General features: G+C 41.7%; 1 protein-coding gene across 1 annotated transcript in view; it reads left to right on the forward strand.

Moving 5' to 3' along the window:
- The first annotated feature begins 1,938 nt into the window (after positions 1–1,938).
- The window catches only part of LOC109917764, a 222,244-nt gene continuing 211,046 nt past the window's right edge, over positions 1,939–13,136 (forward strand). Inside the window, exon 1 of the mRNA XM_048597929.1 lies at positions 1,939–2,540. Coding sequence (XP_048453886.1) covers positions 2,526–2,540 — 15 coding nt within the window. The 5' untranslated portion in view covers positions 1,939–2,525. The remainder of the gene's footprint in view (positions 2,541–13,136) is intronic.

Raw genomic sequence — 13,136 nt, forward strand, 5'->3', positions numbered from 1 at the left:
CTATTCAGCCTCTCCCTACAACTCAAACCCTGCAACCCTGGCAACATCCTTATAAATCTTTTCTGAACCCTTTCAAGTTTAACAACATTTTTCCTATAACAAAGAGACCAGAATTGAACACAGTACTCCTAAAGTGGCCCAACCATTGTCCTGTACAGACGCAACATGACCTCCCAACTCCTATATACAATGCACTGACCAACAGAGGCAAACATTTGCCTTCTTCACTACCCTATCTACCTGCGACTCCACTTGCAAGGAACTATGAACCTGCACCATTGTTATACAGCACGGAAACAGGCCCTTTGGTCGAACTCGCTCATGCTGACCAGATACCCTAAATTAATCTAGTCCCATTTGCCAGCATTTGGCCATATCCGTCTAAACCCTTCCTATTCATATACCCATCCAGGTGCCTTTTAAATATTGTATTTATACCGGCCTCCACCACTTCCTCCGATAACTCATTCCATACATGCACCACTCTCTCCATGAAAGAGGTGCCCCTTAGGTCTCTCTTAAATCTTTCCCCTCTCACCTTCACTAATCAGTTTGCATTTACCCAAGTGGGAAACTTCATCAGGATTTAACAATATGATTGATGTTCTCCATATCCAGACAAGAGAAATAAAATTAGCCTTCTGATACATAAAGCTCTTAAAACAAGCCCAATTGAAAAATCCACACAAAACAAACTTCTACAGTGGTCTGTGGCTTTGTATGCGCAAGAAATTGAATTTTATACCAGATACATAACTATAATGCTAGATTTGTAATGGTTCAGAGGTGGAAATTCTTCTATTTGGAAGTACAGTGAGATGACAGGAAGAACTTATTCCAAAGTTACTTTAACTGCATGCAAATTCTAAATGAGGACAGAATATGTCTAGATGGTGACATCCTCACATTCAAATGGTCTGTCACTGGCAAACATATACAAGAGTCACTTAGAATCATACAATTCCTACAGTATGGAGGCAGCCATTTGGCCCATCGAGTCCACGTGAGCCCTCCAAATAGCATCCCACCGAGACCCAGCCCTCTACCCTATCCCTGTAACCCTGTATTTACCATGGCTAATCTACCTAGCCTGCACATCCTTGGACACTACAGGCAATTTAACATGGCCAAACCACCTATCCTGCACATCTTTGACTTGGATATGGTGTTGGGAAGCAACTGGTGGATGTACAATTTTACCATAGATGGATACCAAATCTTACAGGAAGAAATTGGAAATAACAGAACAATGTATCTGCACTAGCTATTTTGTAGAGCTTTTCAAGGTTGGAAATCTGACAATGTTAGACCTATGCCCCTCTGCCCAGGTTATTTTGTTCCAAATTGAAGGAATGGATCATTTTTAGTGCCTACACCTAGATTGGTACAATTGAAACAGCTATTCCAATAATGAGGCATCATTTTGTTCCAATGAGTTAAATAGGGTTTGAGGGTCTTAGATCTAGCAATATGGATACAACTGTCTATCCATGGGCATTGGGACAAATTTGAATGCAATTGATATTTCTGGGCTTTGCTGAGGAACTGTTTTTTTCTTCCACACTGCTTCGGAAATAATAAATTCTCTTGGGACCAATTAGCTTCACCTCTTAAATGCTGACATCTCCTTAAGGAACAAAATGGGATTGGCGTCTTTCCTTAATAGGTACGGGTGTGACTAGATCCATCAGGGAGTTAACTGGGTACAGTTCCCTAGATAGCCTATTTTGTCCTCCAAACAACAAGGTAACCTGTGTATTAACAACGTACAGGACAAAAGCAAACTTGTAAGAGGCTGAAATCTGGAAGATTCATGTTTTGCAACAAATTGTAACTGCACCCCACCCAGCCAACCGTAGATGTACCAGTTCTACCCGCCCTGGAGATCCGTCTTTCAGTACTACTAGTAGGGAAAAACAGGTGTTTCCAAAAGAAAATTCGACTCTTATCTCAAAAAGATGATCAAACAAAAAAAAAAATTGCTCAAACTCCGACGTTTAACTATTCACGTGACCGCGCGAATTGTACTCAAGGCATTACAAAAAACAAACTTGGAAAACAAAGGAAAGGTTTACACGTATGTATTTTAGTGTTTCCTCAACACAAAGAAACAGACAACATTTCCGACAGTTTTCACAACAACGTTCACATTTTAGAGGGAAACATTGTCTCCACCTTCCGATGAAAAGCACGGGTGGGGGGGTGGTTACTAAAGGCAGGACATCTCAGATACCAACAACTTACTAACAGCCTGTTAATCGCACACTTAAACGTTTTGTTTGTGGGAACAACAGAAGTGAGCGTTCAAGTCCTTCCCCAGAGCAGAGTTTTCACCTTTTAGTATGCAAATGATATCAGTACCCAAGCTGACTCTCCACCCAGAAGCGGCGGCCCCTATAACCGAGCCGTGGGAAGGCAACGCTTTTTAAATTGGTTCAATTAAACCGCACGTGAACGAGATGGTCATGTCTGGTGGAGCGGGAAGAATTACCGATTGAGCCGAGTCCCGGGCGGCCATCTTCGGGATGTGGAAGCGCAAAGTAAGTTTGTTTATACGAATATTCGTAGTAATATCAGGGTAAGCGAGTGAGAAAAGAACAGGTGGATGGGGAGGGGTGGTCCTGAGTGAGTGAGGGAAGGGAGCTCAGCCGCCAGCCAGGGGCCTTTTCGCTGTGGGTTTGGGTTCACCACAACATGGGGGCCGATTAACCTAACCGCCTTCACACCAACTGGCAAATGTACTTTAACTTTCGGCTGTTCGCGTATAACAAGTTGTAATGGTTCCTGACTGGGCTGCTGTGTAGAGAATCTTTGCTCCATCTTCTAGTTCACCTGCAGCCGTTAAACCAACTCATTCGAAAGCGACTTTTTTTTTCTCTCTGTTAACGGTTGTTCTGGTGACGCCAACTGCCAGTCTGGCTGGTCATGTGCTTAATTACAGCAGCTGGTCTATTTGTTTGTGTAACCTTGTTAGGTTTCTTTTCAAATCTGTCACCATAAACACTCCTTTTAACAATGAGCAAAATGCCTAGAAATTCAATAGTGTAGTTTTTTTTAAGATGTATTAAAATCGCCCTCGTTAAATTCCTTACCGTAGAATGAGGACATTGCTGATTTCGTGCACACATCCGTGAAATAAAACAACACATTAAATCATCAGCGCTAGCTTTCATTTGTATGAAATGAAAATGAGGTTGCCTTTTTGATGTGTAAACTACTGGGTGCACCAGAGGTATAGGAATGAGACTGCAAGTTGAATAGGAAGCGCGTGAGAATGCTGATTTTTTTTAAAAAAAAAATTTAAATGGTGGGAGAAGTTTTTTGGGAGGGAATTCTAGTGAGTTGGTAAGGGTGGTTGATCGTCCACTGTGGGTTAGGGTGCCGTCGCTAAAGTCTGGAATCCGGCATAAAAAGGTGGCAGGGTTGTTTGGCTAGAAGGAGAGTTGAAATAATGAAAGGATTTAAAGACGAGGATGAATGGTTTGGTTCGTTTTAGAACTAAGGAAGGGGAGTGATTCTCGTGACTGCAGCCGTTAGATCAAATATATAAATGAATCTGGCAGACAAGTTAAGTTTAAAACTGGCCCTTTCTAAGTAAGGGTAGGCCTCTAGTGATTTATTAAAAAAAACTGAAGTTTGGATTCTTACCTTGTGTTCAATTTCTGGCGTTCTTTTGTATTTCTTTTATTAAGGCTTTATTTTATATTATGTTTGCTGTTTGTAGAATTTGTCATAGATGTCTCCTTCATACCAATGTTCATACTGCAGGTTGAAGTGACTTCCGTTTGTATATTTGAGCTTTTAATCAACGTTTTTGTTCTTTTAATGTGATTTACTGAAGTAAAATGTACTTAGATATTAAGATGTTTTGCAATACAATGTGGGGAAAAACTTTTATCAACTCGCAGCTGAAGAAGCAGGCCATTGTAGGAATTTGGTCTACCTAAAAATTTGCATTCTTTTGTGATGCCCTTTATGATGATTATGCTGTTGTTATGGCAAGCTGAATAACTTGCAGTTGATCTAAGGTGGGGAAATTCTGTTGCCACTATCGATTTTTTTTAAAATTTTAGTTTAATTGTACCAAGTTACAAAAGTAATTTACTCGTTGTACAATGTCATACCCTGCAACTGAAGGTCTAATAGTTCCATTATAGATTGAATTGCCTTCAAATTCATATTAGCTCTAGAGTAGCAGTGAAATTATGTAAAACACAATCCTTGAAAATTATGCACATTTACTAGTCTTGGTGATTGATCCTGAACTGAATAACTGGGTGAAAGCTGAATCAACTTTTTTCAAGATTGTTTAAATTTATTCATTTATGGGATACAGGTGTTGCTGGCTGGCCAGCATTTATTGCCCATGCCTACTTGCCCTTGAGAAGGTGGTGAGCTGCCTTCTTGAACCGCTGCAGTCCACCTGTGTGTGTTGACCCACCATACCATTAGGGAGGAAATGCCAAGATTTTGATCCAGTGACAGTGAAGGAACAGGTGATATTTCCAGGACGATGGTGTTTCTATATATCTGCTTCCCTCGTCCTTCTAGGTGGAAGTGGTAGTGAATTTGGAAGGTGCTGTCTGAGGATCTTTGGATCTCTTGTAGATAATACACATTGCTGCTACTGAGTGAGAGTGGTGGAGGGAGTAGGTGCTTGTGGATGTAGTGCTAATCAAGCAGGCTGTTTTACCTTGGGTGATGTGAAGCTTCTCGAGTGTTGGGGCTCTGCACTAATCTAAGCAAGTGGAGACTTGTGTCTTGTAGATGGTGGACAGGCTTTGGGGAGTTGGGAGGTGAGTTACTCACCACAGTATTCCTAGCTTCTGACTTGCTTTTGTAACCACTGTGTTTATGGGGTGAGTCCAGTTGAATTTCCGGTCAATGATGACCCCTAGGATGTTGATAATGGGGGAATCAGTGATAGTAATGCATTGAATGTCAAGGGACTGTGTCTCTTATTGGTGATGGTCGTAGCCCGCCATTTGTATGGCGTAAATGTTACTTGCTACTTGTCAGCCCAAACCTAGATATTATCCGAATCTTGTTGCATTTGAACATGAACTACTTTCAGTATTTGAGGAGTTGCAAATGGGTGGAACATTGCGCAATCATGGGTGAACATCCCCACTTCTGACATTATGGAGGGAAGGTCACTGAAGCAGCTGAATTTGTTTGGCCTAGAACACTACCCTGGGGAACTCTTGCAGAGAGTTGTGGAGCTGAGATGACTGACCTCCAATAGCCACAAACATCTTCCTTTGTGTCAGATTTGATTTCAATCAAGAGAGTTTACCTCCTGATATCCATTGATTCCAATTTTGCTCAGGATCCTTGATGTCAAGGGCTATCACTCTCTCCTCAGCTCTTTTGTCCCATGTTTGAACCAAGGAAGTAATGAAGTCAGGAGCGGAGTGGCCCTGGCAGAACCCAAACTGGGTGTTGCTGATTCAGATTGCAGCTAAAAAGAATGAAATCACAATTTTATTGAACTGTTGAAGTTTATTGTAGTTTTTTCAGAAAAGTCTAGGCATTGCAAAATGCCCTAATGTCCACTGTCAGCTAGTGTGAGAAATGTCAGCCAGGTCAAAAGCTGCAAAAGGACAATACCATCCTCAAGTCTTCTGTATGTTAGTTCCACTCCTAATTGTCTGGTCTTAGTAATTGCATCCTCACTAATGGCAAATCTTTCTGTTACTCTGCAGTTACTTCTGCAGTACACAAAGATCCATCCTTGGTTTCCTCCTCTAATCCATGCTTTCTGCAAGTGAAAAAATGAGATCTAACTTTTGCTTGTGGCAGTTGGCATTTACCACTGTCTCTTCACTTTTTTAAACTGTACTATAGGCCCCTAACAATCTGAAAGAAATAGAGCAGATGGGTAAACTTCAGAAGTTTCAAAGTAATAAGGGATTTCAACTTGCCCAACATTAACTGAGGTAAGGTTTTGGAGTAGATCTGTAGCTCGGGTTGTGGATGTTGAGGTTGGTTGGCTCGCCGAGTTGGTTTGTTGTTCCGCAGACATTTCGTTACCGTGCTTGGTAACATCCTCAGTGCAGCCTCTGATGAAGCGTCGGTGTGTTTTCCCGCCTGGTTTTTAAACTCTGGGGTCCGTTGTGATGGATTGCCTCACTTCCAGGTTTCCAATACAGAGGAAACTTCATCAGAGGCTGCACTGAGGATGTTACCGAGCACGGTAACGAAACGTCTGCGGAACAACAAACCAGCTCGGCGAGCCAACCAACCTCAACATTTAACTGTGGTAGTCATAATGTATATCTTTAAAATGCACTAGGAGAGTTAAGCCAGAATGTAGAAGGCCTTACAGGAGAGGGGACTTAATTTTTGGTAGTGATGATTGACTGACTTATTATTGGGGGCAACAAGGTGCAGGGCTGGATGAACACAGCAGGCCAAGCAGCATCATGTTCATCCAGACCTGCACCTTGTCTCGGATTCTCCAGCATCTGCAGTTCCTACTATCTGTTATTATTGGGGGAGCATTTTGTAGATAGCGATCACAACTCTGTTAGTTTCAAGGTTTGTTTGTTTGGAAAAGGGCAAGAATGGGCTGAAATCGAAGTCTTCTTGCAGTTTCAGAACTAATTTGAATGAGATCAAGTGTGATTTGGTCAGAGTGGGCTGGGATCTGATTTTTATATATATGTGTATATGTATGTGTGTATGTGTAAATCTGTGTCAAAGCAGTGGAACATTTTCGAGAAAGAATTAGGATGTAGAGGGCTGACGTCTTCCAAGAAAGACAAAAGGTGGGTCCAACAAATCCTATGAACCTGGATCAAGGGATATATGGGATTAGATAAAGATAAAGAGAAAGAGCTTATGGCCGATACTGAGGACTCCAAATAGCAGAAGCCCTAGAGAAGTACAGATGCACAAGGTGAACTTTTTTTAAAGGAAAGGTCATGAAAGAATGGCAGGTAAAACCAGAAAATACTAAGATATTTCACAAGTATGTGGAAGATTTTAAAGAATAATGAGGGAAAGAGTAGAGGCCATTGAGGACTACTGGTAACTTTTGTGTGGAGCCAGAAGATGTAGGTAGTATTCTAAGTGAATAAATGGCCAGTATTCACTAGTGAGGGGGATGATGTGGTTCTAGAAATAGGAAGAACTGAGATATTCTTAAAGTAGTTATTTAGCATTGACTGAGGAGGTCCTGAGTAGTCTGGCAGGCTTAAAATTAGGTAAATCACCAGGGCAGGATGAAATGTATCCTAGGTTAGTGAATGAGGAAATAGCGGGGATGGTGGCAATTACTTTCAGTTCCTCCCTGGCCACAGGAGAGATACCAGAGGACAGCCAGTACAGCTGTTATTCAAGGCAACAAGAGGTAAACTAGGAAATGACAGGCCAGTCAATCTAATCTCAGTGGGGAATCGATTTGGGAGGGACAGAATTAATTTGCTGTTGGACAGGCAGGAATTAATCAAGGAAAGTCAGCACGGTTTTGTTGAGGGTTGATCAGCAAGTAGATAACATGAAATTTGGGCTTGTAAATAGTGAGGATAGCCTTGGATTATGGAAGGATGTAGGTGGGCTGGCCAATGGTAAATGGAATTCAATTTGGATAAATGTTAGCTGGTGCACTTGGCCAGGACAAACAAAGGAATATATGAATGTTAGGACCCTGGGAAACACTGAGGATCTGAAGGATCTTAGTGTGCATGTTCACTGATCCCCCTAAGATAGCAGGACAGATTAAGTAGTTAAGAAGTAAATGGTGTACTTGCCTTTACTAGCTGAGGCGTAAAGCTTAAAACAGGAAATTTATGTTGGAACTGTATAAAATGGTTAGCCTTCATGAGACTATTATGTGCAGTTCTGGTATCCACACTTGTAGGAAGGATGTGATTGCACTGGAGAGGATGCAGAGGAAATTTCCAAGAATGCTGCCTGGATTGGACAATTCTCATTAAGAGATTGGATAGACGTGGCTTGTTTTCCTTGGAGCAGAAATGAGGGAGGGGGGCATGACTGACATCACTAAAATTGGGCGTAGATGGGAAGAAATACTTTTCTTGGTGGAGCGATCAGTGATCGGGCCATAGATTTAAGGTAAGGGTCAGGAGGTTTAGAAGAGACGTGAGAAAAAAATTCTTTCACCTAGAGGGTGGTGGGAATCTGAAACACACTGCCTGTATAGGTGATAGGGGCAGCAACCCCGTCAAAGAAATATTCGCATATACACTTGTAATGATGAGACATACAAGGCCATGGGCCAAGTGCTGGAAAATAGGTTTACAATAGTTGGGTGATTGTTTTTTGACCAGCGTAGACTAGAAGGGCCCTTTTTCTGTGTTATGTGTCTGACTGATTATCTCTCCATTGCCTTTGCCTTATCGGACTGCTTATCCAATGTTTCAGATGTGGATTAACCACAATTTCCTTGAGTCAAACATTGGGAAGCAGAAAACGTTTCATCAGTCTTGCCAAATGCTCCATCTTCCTCCCCAGTTGTTCTTGGGCTGAGTTAGTCTGTTTACAACATGGATACAACCGTAACTATTTAAATGTACATGGTGCCTTTCATGTCTTAAAATCTTCAAAGGCTGTTCAGAAGATGTAACCAGATAAACAAGTTGACTGAACCTATATATCTGATTAGATATGATTTCAAAAGAATTTCAGTTCATTTTTCTGAAGTTTAGTTAGACATAATTTCTAGCCATAAAAGGATCTCATTTCAACTTTGGGTACAAATTGCACAAAGGAGTGTGCTGTTTTTCCAGAGTCAAGTTTATGGTCAAATTTTTGCTTAAGTGTAATGTCAGTTGTTGGTCACAAAATACTGGCCTCATTTGATTTCCTGTACAAGCCAGAAAGATGGCAACAAGTAATGATTTTTATGCAATGAGTTAACAAAAGTAAAGAAATTACTGACGTAAAAATACTGGAAAAGCTGCCTGGTCATAGGCAATGTGTTTGTTTCTCTCGGTCTCCTCTTTTTGGTTCTTCCTCCTATCATGCTACGTACCTTGAAGTTGCTACTTTTTATATTCATGCCAGATAATGCCTACTCTGCACATCATCCCTGCTTATGTGTGCCCTGGTCATCTGACTGCTTGACTCAGAAAACCTGGCCATTGAACCTGAGATCTTGCCGGTGCTGTTTATTGCATTGTTTTCCAACCATGTGACATTAAGGTCCTCTGTGCGCAAAACCAGAAGCAGCAATTCCTGGTGTTTTCTTGTAGCTGAATGCAGTAATTAGTCAATAAGCAATTCAGAACCTTTTCATGAGGAATACAAATTGCCCATGAGAAGGTGGTGGTGAGCTACTGCCTTGAAACTGCTGCAGTCCATGTGCTGTAGGTGGACTGTAATGCCCTTGAGGAGGGAGTTCTAGGATTTTGACTTAGCGACAGTGAAGGAATGGTAGCATATTTCCAAGTCAGGATGGTAATGGCTTGGAGGGGATCTTGCAGGTATCTTCTGCACTTATTCTTCTAGATGGAAATGGTCATAGGTTTGAAAGGTTCTGTTTAAAGAGCCTTGGTGATATGGAACGGGCTAACTTCTTGGCATAACGTGTGGCAACAAAGCAGTCCCATCCTTCACAACGCTGGGCAATGGTAACCACCAGGATGTTGATAATGGGGGAATTCAGTGATGGTAATGCCATTTGAATGTCACGGGGCAGTATTCATATTTGTCTCTTATTGGAAATGTTTATTGCCTGGCATTTGTACCAATAGCCACTTGTCTGCCCAACCTAGATATTGTCCAGGTCTTATTGCATTTGAGCAGGGACTGTATCAGTATCTGAGGAGTTGCAAATGGTGCTGAACATTGTAATCATTGGTGAATATCCCTACTTCTGACCTTCTTTTATAATGGAAGCAAAGTCATTGAAACAATTGAAGGTGGCTGGGCCTAGGACTCTCTCTCTTCTGTGGACCTCCTCCAAAGACATCTGCTGAGATGACGGACCTCCAACCACAACCATCCTCCTATGTGCCAGATATGACCTCAACCAGCAGAGTTTGTCCTGATATCTCTTGATTCCAGTTTTGCTAGGGCTCCTTGATTCCATACTCTGTTGAATTCTGGAAGGCTGGAATGTGATCAGGAGCAGAGTAACCCTGGTCGAACCCAAACTGGTGTCAGTCAGCAGGTACTGCTTGATGACACCTTCCATCACTTTTTAACTGATGATCAAGAGTAGACAGGGGTGATAATTGGCCAGATTGGATTGACCTGCTTTTTATGTACAGGACGCACCTGGGCAGTTTTATATATTGAGATAGTAAGAACTGCCAGTGCTGGAGTCTGAGATAACCCCGTGTGGAGCTGGAGGAATACAGGCCAAGCAGCATCAGAGGAGCAGGAAAGCTGATGTTTCGGGTCGGGACCCTTCTTCAGAAATTTCAGAGCTCCCTTCCCCTCCCCCATTTCTGAAGAAGGGTCCTGACCTGAAACGTCAGCTTTCCTCCTTTGCTGCCTGGCCTGCTGTGTTCCTCCAGCTCCACATTGTGTTATCTCAGTTTTGTATAAGGTTGGATATGCCAGTTTTGTAACTGTACTGGAACAGATCGGCTAGGGAAGCAGCATGTTCTGAGCACAAGTCTTCAGTACTATTGCTGGAATGTTGTCAGGCCTTATTTGCCTCCGCAGTATCTGGTGCCTCTAACAATTTTTTGATATCACATCGAGCGTATCAAATTGGCTGAAGAGTCTGATGCTGGTGACCACCGGAGGAGACTCCGATGGGTCCTCCACTAGGCACTTATAGCTGAAGGTTGCTGCGACTGCTTCAGTCTTCTCTTTTTTTTTACAGTGTGATCTCTCCTATCATTTGAGGATGAATATTTGTGCAGCTTCCTCCAGTGAGTTTAAATGTTGACCATTCATAACTGAATGTAGGAGGACTGCAGAGCTCAGGCTTAAGCAGTTCTGTTTAGTAGCTTTAAGTCGGGGTGCGAAATGGATATGGATAAACTATGCAGACTATCTTGGTAACCTCAGGCTCTGAACTTGAATGAACCTTTTTATGTGTTTTGAAACACGAAACTGAATTTAAAAGTGTATCTGCTCCAAATGCTGTAGTGTAGGGTCAAGGCTATGAAGGGCAAGTTAATATAAATGGGAGTAATTATTTATTTACAAGAAGTCAGCTGGAATGGGTTGCTAGGAAAAGTGACTGAGGCCATGATACTGGACTCATTTACAGCTACATAGCAGGATTGGTGCTCTGGAAAGAGGAGTTCAAATGTGATTAACGGCCTTCTTTCTTCAAACCTATTTTGCAGAGAACTTTTTTTTTTGTGTGGTATGTCAGTTGCATAACTTTCATTTGGAAACAGTCAATATTACCATATTATCCCACATCTACCTTGGATAATGTCGCAATAAATAGGCATTATTTTACAATTTTAAGTGTCAATCATAGTGCCTATATTGGTTCTACAAATGAATGATTTTAAAAGATTTTAAAAAAGAAGTGCTTTGGAAAGAAACTAAATGGTTATTGTGCTGCAACAATTGTTGCTAGTAAGGATAAAGGATAAAGGACAATTTGATCATGTCTGATACTTCTGCAAGCAAAAAATTGAAATTCTTTAAGTTACCTATAATTTGTTACCCATCTGACAGTTCTGGCTTAGGTATCCTTTAATTGGTCTAGAAATTAATGTTTTGTTCTCTGAAGTTATTTATTCACCCAAAATTTTAGTTTTGTCATGTACACTTACAATTCCAGTTTTATCCCTCCACCCCATTTTCAGGCTCCCTCATTTGTCTGTGATTTGATCAGACTTTGTTTTTGTCCCAGCAACACAATACTAGATCAGTAGAAATTTTCTCCAGCTAAATATTGAGGGGTTTGGATTTTTTTGTTAGAGACCAAACATTCTATAAATACTGACCCATCTTCCTGATGAATGCCTGTACCTGACCAGACTTTTCAAAGCCATGGTACCATATTTTACTTCAATGTGACTGCATGTCCATACCATCCATTAAGACCAACTGTTTCCACTATCCATAACATCCAACCTCCGCTTTACTGTTGCTGAAACCGTCCATCTGTGCCTTTTGTTACATCGCGACTTTCCAATCTCAATATGCTCCGAGCCCACCCCTCTCATTTTACCTGCAATAAACCTGAAGTCCCCAAAATGTCAGCTGCTCAGGTCCGAACTTGCACCAAGTCCTCTCACCTATGACACCTGCATGTAGTCATAGAGCTGTACAGCATGGAAACAGATCCTTTGGTCCAACTCCTCATCCATGCTGACCAGATATCCGAAATAAATCTAGTCCCATTTGCCAGCATTTGGCCCATATCCCTCTTAAACCCTTCCTATTCATAGACCCATCCAGATTTCTTAAAATATTGGAATTGTACCAGCCCCCACTACCCATCTAGCCCCTCATTTCATACACATCACCCTCTGCATAAAAAAAGTTGCCCCTTAGATCCCTTTTTAAAATCTTTTTCCACTCTCCCCTTAAACCAATGTCTTCTAGTTTTGGACTCCCTGATGTGGGGTTGGCTATTCATCCTATCAATGCCCCTCATGATTTTATAAACCTCTATAAGGTCACTCCTCAGCCTCCAGCGTTCCAGGGAAAATAGCCCTAGCCTATTCAACTTCTCCCTGTAGGTCAAACTCTCCCTGTAGCTCAAATGCTCCAACCCTGGTAACGTCCTTGTAAATCTTTTCTGAACTCTTTCAAGTTTCATAATATCACCCCTATAGCAGGGAGACTAGAATTGCACACAGTATTCCAAAGTGGCTTAACCAATGTCATGTACAGCTGTAACATGATCTCCCAACTCCTTTGCTCAATGCTGAGTAATTGAGTAAACTGAGAAATTATTTGATCAATAAAGGCAAGCATGTCAAACTCCTTTTTCACTATCCTGTCCACCTGTGACTCCACTTGCAAGGAACAATGAACCTGCACTCCAAGGTCTCTTTATTCTGCAACACTCCCAGGACCTTACCAATAAATGTATAAGTCCTGCCCTGATATGCCTTTCCAAAATGCAGCACCTCACATTCATCTAAATTAAACTCCATCTGCCACTCCTTTTGGCCCATCTGATCAAGGTCCCATAGTACTGAGGTAACCTTTGCTGTCCATAACACCTCCCATTTTGGTGTTAT

Source organism: Rhincodon typus, chromosome 6 (assembly GCF_021869965.1).
Source record: "Rhincodon typus isolate 14 chromosome 6, sRhiTyp1.1, whole genome shotgun sequence".
NCBI classification, from domain to species: Eukaryota; Metazoa; Chordata; class Chondrichthyes; order Orectolobiformes; family Rhincodontidae; genus Rhincodon; species Rhincodon typus.